The 9505-nt window shown below is 51.0% G+C and overlaps 1 protein-coding gene across 1 annotated transcript; it reads right to left on the bottom strand.

Moving 5' to 3' along the window:
- Positions 1-7500: 7500 nt before the first annotated feature.
- Positions 7501-8847, bottom strand: ABHD16B (abhydrolase domain containing 16B). The gene has a single exon (XM_024207947.1). It carries the CDS (start codon positions 8845-8847, stop codon positions 7501-7503), a length of 1347 nt encoding a protein of 448 aa, XP_024063715.1.
- Positions 8848-9505: the final 658 nt, after the last annotated feature.

Here is a 9505-nt window from a genome sequence, read left to right as displayed (position 1 = left end):
GGGAACTTGGGGGGGGTCTGGATGGGCTAGGGGTTGCTGGGAACTTGGGGGGGGTCTGGATGGGCTAGGGGTTGCTGGGAACTTGGGGGGGTCTGAATGGGCTAGGGGTTGCTGGGAACTTGGGGGACTTGGAGCAAAGGATGCTCATGCTCCTGTGCCACGCAAGCGGCTATTTTGTGGCTGTGTTGGTGCCCAGCATGGGGATACCTCTGGATAGTTGACATACCCTGGGGAGCTTCTTGATTCCTTGTGGGAATACTATGCACATCTGTAGCATTCTTCAGCCTCTGCAGGCCATGGCTTTCCTGCTAGTAGACCCATTAACTCGTCCCACAGTGCCCTCGAGTTGGGCTCCAGCCCTGCACGGGCTGCTCCCTTCTGCAGCTGAGTAGGCCACATTGAACCAGAACAATATGCCACTCCAAAACCCACTACAGAGCTGAATAGGGGCAGCAGTGGATGGGGAATTAGCACAACACTTGGGTTCTGTTCCTAGCTCTGCATGATCTTTGGCAAGTCTCTTCACCTCTGCAGACCAAATTCAGCCCACTAAAGTCACTTGTGCTATAGCTGAATCTAGCCGTCTTTGCCTCCGTTTCTCCATCTCCGGAATAGTGCTGATGCTTTTCTACCTCAGCTATAAAGCTTAACTCAGATACATTATGCTGAGGAGTGCCTAGTGGCAAAATATAAACATGTTCTGCTGGCTCGCAACCTGAGCAGTAGCCATGTAGTACCTCCCTTGGACTTCTGTTTCAGGTTTCCAATGTAAGGGCAGTGCCATCAGAAATACAGTCAGCTTTCTGTGAGTCTGCAACTTGTCAGGGTGGTACAGGGAGAGGGGAATTGACAACTCCCACAATATGCTGTCTGAGTAATTATGCCAATTTCCCGGATTATGAAACAAACCTAACAGCAACAACCCTATAACACAGTTGGGACACTTAACATATCAGTTTGCTATTCTAGAGCCCCAAACTAGCACTGATTATGAAAAACACCCTATCAAAGGAGTTTGAGATGGAAGAGATTCATTATGCCATTTAGTTCTTCCTCTGGGCAGTAAAAGATAGTTCCAGTCAATAGATTATTTAGTCCTTTGTCCAGGCTAGACATACAATGTCTAAAGAACTGGGACTTCATCTTCTGAATAAGGAGGTACCCCGCAGGGCAACATATACATTCATTAAAGACAACACAATAATTAAAAAATACTCTTCCCAAATCCATTAAACCTTGTTTTTACACCCAGTGTGTAATTTTCTTTGCATTTTTAGGAGATACATTTCATCCAGAAAACACATTCATCCACCCCTCCAGCCAGGTCTGTCTGAGAATTGGGAGGCGGAGAAGAAAGGGCAAAGCAACAAGAACTGGCCAGGGCTGTTTTTCTTTCAGCCTCTTCTAATTCTTGCTTGCTATGTCCATGTTTGAAGGGAAGGTGGCAGCACCAGCACGAGAATCCTCTCTGCCCACAGCAGCCAGGACAAGTCCTATTTATGTTATTTTCATTATTATTCCACCCCAATTGTGACCTAGGCATGAGCCAAAGCCATGATGTGATTCCGTTTAAAAAATCCCCACCATGTCCTTCGTCATTGGAAATACCCCCTTCTTCCACCACCCGAAAAAGAATTAATAGGAAAATCCATTTGACTCTGATCCATATTTCCTTCTCTGTTTTCAAAGGGCCCCCTCACACCAGGTTAGTCATTGCATAACTACTGTAAGCCATCTCTTCCTCTGTAAGACCCCTTCACAAAGGAGTCATACCCCAGCACAGCAGAAAATAGCAAAGCTCTCTTCGTCTAGGACTTCACTTGCCACAAGGAGAACCCACATCTGGCTGTTGGCTTCACATCTTGTTCCTTCATTATCAGCCTTTATGCAGGACCACAAAGGTCATTTCAAGACAACTCTGCTGTTAGCAACCATATGGCTTCCATACCATGTGACCGCAAGGAGACAAACTTCTTTCCTGCCAAGGGGAATTCTGCATTTCCTTCCCAAGAGGGAATGAACTCTCAGGAGGCTCATTAATTCACAATGAAACATTTCCAGTCTCCTGCCCATTAGTCGCCAGAGGATTTAGAACTCCCATAGTGATCAGGACCACCCTAAGAAATGCAGATCCCTTTGCTAACCCTCCATGTCTTAAGGACACACAAACATCCAACAAGAGAAAAAAATCTCTCCGAAAAATTAGGTTTTTGCTCCATGTTTGTATGTGCGTTTGTGTGTGACGTGTGCAGAGACTCTATATGTAGGAAATACCCCAGTTACCGAGAAGCAGAGCACAGAATATATAGCAACATGCTCTTCTGTATCATACCAAGGGGCCACTGCCAGGTCAGACATTTAGGTTTTGTTAAAAAGAATGGCTTTATTAATAATAAATGATAATACTATAGAACTTTCCAGCCGAGCATTTCAGTGCTCTTCACAAACATTAAAGGGGCGTCATTGCCGTGAAAATCCCACTTCTATCTAAAAATACTCTATTCTGATTCGAAGTAACGCCACCTTGCTGATAACTGAAAGAAGTTAGCAGGAAAAGAACACTCTTCTCTATTTTCACTGTGTTCCCTTTATGCTGTTGGCAGCACTTTGCTTATACTCGGTTTCACTGTTTCCCTGTACAAACGGGTAGGCTGCAAACCTGCAACCCTGCATATGTTTAACTTCGATTTCCATAGGATTGCTCACAAGCTTAACCTTGAATATGTGCCTACGTGTTTGCAGGATCAGTGCCTCAGTCAGTTTCTCCTTTGCTGAAAAGAGCCCGAGAACAGTCGAAAGGTGATCAGGAAAAGCCTAGTCGGTGGCATTTTTCTTTATTTTGCAGTTTGGTTTGTTGAAATATCTAGTCAGTTGTAGTTTTGTTTTTAGTCAGTTTCACTTTCTGATTTTCTGCCATTAGTCGATTTTCATTGCCCAAGATAAGGCACATGTAAAAAGGCAAACAAATAGAAAAGGTGGAAAGTGCATTCGTTTTCCAAAATTATTTCCAATAGTAACACATGCAAGGCTACAGTATGGTGCAGTGGAGTATAAAAGTTTTCTCAGGATGAGTTTGTAATAACCCCATTATTCACAAGAGGTGAGGTTACCAAGAACTTATGAAGGCCATCCCAAATGCATGCTCAAAACTCCTTTATGCCACATCATCACATATCCTGTACATTCCAGATAGTTTACAGAAAACTTTTTTAAAAAATGTTTTAAGGAGCTTAACATTTTGTATTGGGACTATTTTTTGCATCCCTCCATCGATGTAGGTATGTGCCTGAGTTAGTATGGTCCAGATTTTAAAACAGCCCCGCACCCAAAAGCTCCCAAGGAAAACAATGGGAGGGGGCCACTGAGTGCTGAGCCCTATTGAAAATCTGGCCACTTCATTGAGGTGCCTAGTCAGGAACTGAGGTCTTTTGAAAATCTGGCCACATGAACACACATGTACAAGGCTCAGGAGGCGCCATAAAGCATCCCACCATAACCTCAGATAGCTTTGCTGTACATAAATATATGACTTTAAAGTCCAATATCTCCAGACCTTCCAAAGGTAGGGGCAAGAGCTGTGTGTCCCCCATTGGAAAGCTGGGGCTCTCTCCCAATGGTATAAAGCTTCTGTTTCTAGTTTTGCTGGATCTCAAGACATTGGGCTTTAAATGGTGCTGGTGCTGCACTAATTAGTCCCTGTTCTGCCCCACTAGATGGTGAAGTTTTGAGGGAGGGAAGGTGCAACTCCACATCTGGGGGGAGGAAGAAACCATTTTTGTGCCAGGCTGATTTTTTGTATTTGAAATGTTGTCCATCCGAAGCTGCTAGATGGGCTGGAAATGAATTTGTGGGCAGAGTGCAGGGGACCCGACCAAGTGGCCTGGTAACTACAATGCATCCCATGGCTTTGCTGTCTGGCTCACCTCCGCGGTTGGGATGGATATTGATATTGACAGCTAGAGCTGTAACCACGTAACCTGACAGGGTCCCTTTAAAGCTGGTTCCTAAGAGCAGAGTTTACTCCAGCAGCGCCCAGGACGCAGGGCAGCGAGCGCTGGGCAGCGTGCGTGCCTCCCCTTTCGGATGTATTCATTTCTAAACTTCCAAACAGCCCTTTGCAGAAGCATTTAGCTCACTCTCACCACCACAGACCAGCTCACTACATACCGTCCCAGAGTTCCCTTTTTACTGCTGTGGCATTTGTCATCTGTGTGGGTTTGTCGCCTTTTCTGTTATTCAACAGCAAACTGTGACATTTGCATCAGGCCTGGACCCTGTTGTCTTTCAGTTCCCTGCGCATGGGGCCATGAGCAGAGCATGTATAATTGATAGATTTATTCCTACGCCCCCACAGGAGCGGCGTGTACTCTCCCCTTCCACACATCTAATCCCCGACACACACATGCACACACAGTGCTTCCCAACCGTGCAGTGCGCTACGAGAGCAGCTGGGAATGAAGAGAGGGAGAAGGGGGGGGAAGGCAAGCCTTGAAGGGCAAAGGGAACGTCCCATTGCTTTCTGAGAGGCAGGTGGAATCTAGCCCACGTCCCATGGGCCTGCCACATGTCTAGAGAAAGCAGGGGGCACCGCAGGGCAGCACACCTTATGCCAGCCCTGCTCAGCCAGAGTCTAGCCACAAAACTTCCTTCTTCCTCAGATGTGAGACCTGTTTGTTTTCTAGCTGCAGCAAATGAAACCCACAGCCCTAGGAGTACATGTGCGCTGCTGCTGCTGCTTCTGCCACCTGCTGCCCGTCTCTGAAATCAGAAGCCAGTGTTTGCCCAGGGCTCAGGCTCCTGTTGGCACCAGCTGCTTCCGGAACATGGGACAGACCCAGAATCCATTCCAGGTGGGCACAAACCTTTCCAGTCTGTCATTTCTCCGCATCTGTTCTGCGCTCAGACAGACTCCCTCTAGTCTGTTGAGTCCCTTGGAATCAGAAATGAATTGGGCTCAGTGCCCCTCTAAAAGAAAACCCTGACCTAGATTTCACTGCCCACTCGCCGCTCTCCCCCATCCTTCCCCCTCTGCTGGAAAGGGCGAGGGCCTGATCAGGGGCCCTGTAAAGCCATCCTGGCCTGCACTCATAAAAGCAAATAGAGCAAGTCGTGTCGGCTGATAGGGCCATATCACTGTTGCCTAGCACTGCACGTTTCCAAAGCATCTAACAATTAACTCGACATCTCTAAAACACCAGCATGAGGTGGGGGAGGAAGTATTATTATCCCCACCTGGGATGGGGAAACTGAGGCACACAGTGGTGGATGGCCATATCTGCTCACTAGCGCACAGTCCAGGGGAAGGGGTTGCATGCTGGGGAGATCACAATTTCCCCATCAAGGCAGCAGAGCCACTCCCCAGCCACCACTAAGACTTCTGTCCCTTTCCCCCAGGGGATGGTTTGGCTGGGAGATCTGCACGGTTCACGTTTGCTGCATTCCGGACCTGCTGGGCCACAGGACTTGGCCCTAAGTAATTTGCCCAGCACTAGGAGCGGAACTCAGCAGTCCCTGCCACCAAGGCCTGCTGGGCCCAATCCTCTGTCCCCTGCAGACTTCCCCGCACCCTGCCCTCCAGCCAGGAACCCCAAATGCCTTCTCCAACCCAAGTCACACCCTCTTTACCCTGCCTTCCAGTGGTGCTTCCCTTCTGTTCCACCCCCGGGTCTCTAGTGGCCCTGCCCTCTTCCATCCAAAGCCCCAGTCTCTCGGCCACTTACCACGTCTGCTGCTCCTGGCGGTGGCAAGCAAGCGCAGATGCCTGCTACTGCCCAATGGGGGCAGGGGCGTGATTCCCCACATGAGTAGCTCTTGCTCCCCCAGAAGAGGCAGCGAGATGGGTTGGCAGGTCCCAAGGAGCTGCCCGCCGCCCGTACCCACTCGCTGGCCGCAGCACGAGATTCCTGCAGTGAGGGCAAAGATGTGGCAGGCTGCTCTCGGCCCACCCTGCCCTCCCCTCTGGCAACCCCAGCTGCCTCTACCCCACCCCCTCCCGTTGGGAGCCAGCCAGCCCCCATGGAGACACACCATGCCCTTTGTGACAGCTGCAGCTCCTATAAGGTGCCTCCTATACTCACCCCCTCCCTCAGGCCCTGCAGAGGCTGCCAGGGTGTGGGTCGTGCCTGGGGTGACCCGTCAATTATGTCTAGCATTACTGAGCAGTTTTACAGGAACGTGACTTTTGATGTCACCCTGTCTGGTCTTAAAAAGCTAAATCCTCCCCCCCACCTCCCTGAGACCTTCATCCCATTCCTTAGAGAGCCCCAGTTCTCCCCATCTCTCCCCAGAGAGGGGGGAGGGATAGCTCAGTGGTTTGAGCGTTGGCCTGCTAAACCCAGGGTTGTGAGTTCAATCCTTGAGGGGGCCATTTGGGGATTTAGTTGGGGATTCATCCTGCTTTGAGCAGGGGGTTGGACTAGATGATCTCCAGAGGTCCCTTCCAACCCTAATGATCTATGAGTCTACCTATGATCTATGAGAGCATCCACTCCGCTCCCTACAGAGATTCTCTAATCCCCCTAGATCAGCGTTCTTGCCCCTCTCTCCCAGAGCCCTGTGCTGAGCACAGAAACTCACCCCACCTATCAAGTCTTTAAAACTTGCCACCCCCCACCACCCGCAAACACCTCCCACTGTCCCACACCAACGTTGCAGGTGCCGTTAAGCGAATGACAGGCCCTAGTAGTGTGAGGACAAACTCATCTCTTTCCCATCTATACTAAATGTTGACCGGCTTATACAAAATCTGGTGCTTCAAATGCAATGTGACAATTAGCTGCGAAATATTCCAACCACGATGGGCGTCCCATACAGCGTAGACCCCTCACACCTTGTGATCTATGTCTAAGAGCCAGAGCTGGTCCGCCTGCAGTGTCTGTTGACTCACCCAAGGAGATTGCAGCATGCAAATGAGCAGGTGGGGAGAAGAAGAAAGGTGGGGTGATGATGTATCTCTGCTGTCCCACTCCCAAGAGCCCACATGCCCACTGGGAGAAGGGACAAGCAGGGGAATGGCAGATGGACGACAGAGTGGGTGGGGTAATTCACCACTGCTGTCCCATCCCACTACTTAGCATAGTGATGTCACAATCCCAGCTCTCAGGTCTATGAGTCACACCTCCATGCTCAACAACGCCCTGCCGCAGGGCAGCAGCTGAGAGGGCGGGAGGTGGACAAGGTGAGTAGGTGGACGGGATGAAAAACCAGTCAGCTTCTCCTCCCCGGCCTGTGACACGTTCCTAGAGACCCGCTACTATTTGCTCATCATTTTCCATGTCGTGTAATCTTTGACCCACTTTATTTTGCATCCATCCACTCCCCCCTAGGTGAAATAAAGCCCCTCGAAGCCTGCAGAGCTTGTCACTTCACCTTTACTGGGCGCTCAGCTGGGAATGATTGGAAACGCACACAATGAGCATATTGAAGAGGGAAACCCGGCTTGTTAAGTCCTGGCCTCTGCCTCTTTCTCTCTCCTGGGATAATCTCCCCACCACTCCCCAGCTACAGCTTCCAGGGCATCTGGAACTCATTGGGCAGTAAGAGAGACCAGTGTGTGGCCTCCACATTCTTCATGTGCTTCCTGGCCAGAAACAAGGCCAGCTGCTGCCTTCTCCTGGGGGTCACGTCCTTCCCGACCCTCCAGGGGAAGCTGTCTTCACTTCCGAGACGGGATTTGTAGCCTTGCAACTTGCTGACACACCAGTCATCATCCACCTGGAAGCGTCTGCAGACGGCCTCTTCCTGCCTCGGGTTGGAGGCTCGCAGCCAGTGACGGACGGCCGCCTCCCCTTCCCAGGATATGACCTCGGGATAGCGGAACTTCAGAAGCTGCAGGAGCAGCTCATTGCCTCGGTTGGACCTGATGTCAGCGAGCTGGTCCGCGGCGCTGATGCGGGTGGTGGTGACTTCATCCTCAGTCCTCCGGATCAGCAGCACCGGCCCCGGGTAGCTGCAGAGCTGCTCGGCCACATTGAGGTTGAAATGCTGCCGCACCGTCCGGACCACCAGCTTGTTCCAGCTCTTGGGCATGACCTTTAGGGCCAGGGGGAGCAGGTCGTCGAAGGTGGCGTCCAGCACTAGGGCCCCCAGCTCCGGGTAGGTCTTGGCGGCCCAGGTGGCTGTGTAGCCCCCCAGGGACCAGCCATAGAGGATGATGTCTTGCACCCGGAACCCCAGGCGGCAGATGGCATACTGGATCACCACGTCCACGGCGTTGGCATCATTCTGTGGGAAGGGCAGGCCCGTGCTCCCAGCATAGCCAGGGTGGTTCCACCCCAGGGCCGAGTAGCCAGCCTCCAGTGGGGTGGAGAGACACCCCACTTCATAGAAACCAACATTCCCCTCGCAGCAGATCACCAGCTGCTTCCCTCGCTGCTCCTCCTCCATCCCCGAGCTCTTTCTCCTGTCCACAAACATGGTGTCAATCTCGTTCCCATCGCGAGCCACCAGCTTGGCCCGCTTCCCGTGAAACTCCTCCAGCAGGCGAGCCTGCCCCTTCACCAGTAAAGGCAGCAGGGCTTTCTGCATGAGGTACAGGGAGCCCGGGTAAAGCAGCCATCGGCCTAAGGAGTGAGCCACCATATAACAGACCAGCTGGCCAGGCAACTGCTTCATCTTGCGGAGGTAGTTACACTGGGCTGTCCTAGGCCCTCTGTGCCGAGCTGATCTCAGCAGACCCTCTCGGGCTGTGGTCTGGGACTCAGCCCGGTGGCCAGGGCTGCTATCCTTGCCGCCTGCCTCATCCCATCGGAAGTCCACGGGCCAGCTCCTGAACTCAAAGTTGTAGCTGGCCGTCAAATATGTTTTAAACACGTGGCCAAGAGCTTTAGTGAAGCATATAATGCACATAGGGGGAGCTGAGGCCCTCGTTCATGCAAGAAGGAAATAGAAAGGGCACAAGGAGAGGCACTCCAGGAAAGCTAGAAATCACAGGACCAGTTGCTGCCGAGGGCCTCCATTGGAGAGGTTCCCCAGCAGATGTCAGCGGCAGCTTCAGGTTAATTAGCTGGGTTACAGCCCTTCCGCCATGACGTGCTCCTTTAAGCCGACGTAAGCCCAGCAATGTCCCTGAGAAATGCACAGGGCACTTCCTGCATGGTCTCCACAGGCCAGGTAATCAAGGCAGCGTAATAATGAGTGGGGTCAGTCTCCATTATGAGCAAGCACTTCACTGAGTGCTAGGGTCAGCTAGCAACAGGCAAACCAGGGTGCAGTTTTCACTGAACACCACTAGGTGTCTTCTAAAGGAACTACTATGTGGGGTGTGGATACACGAGAGTTACTATAGAGGAGATTATCTATCTATCTAGCTATCTATCTATCTATCTATCTATCCCTATACACCCCCTCTATCTATCTATCTATCTATCTATCTGCATACGCCCCCTCTATCTATCTGTCTATCTATCTATCTATCTATCTATCTATCTATCCCTATAAACCCCCTCTATCTATCTATCTATCTATCTATCTATCTATCTATCTATCTATCTATCTATCCCTATAC

The sequence above is a fragment of the Terrapene carolina genome, unplaced genomic scaffold (assembly GCF_002925995.2).
Source record: "Terrapene carolina triunguis isolate 2854851 unplaced genomic scaffold, T_m_triunguis-2.0 Scaffold130, whole genome shotgun sequence".
Lineage (NCBI taxonomy): Eukaryota > Metazoa > Chordata > Testudines > Emydidae > Terrapene > Terrapene triunguis.
This window is presented reverse-complemented; position numbering and strand designations above follow the sequence as displayed.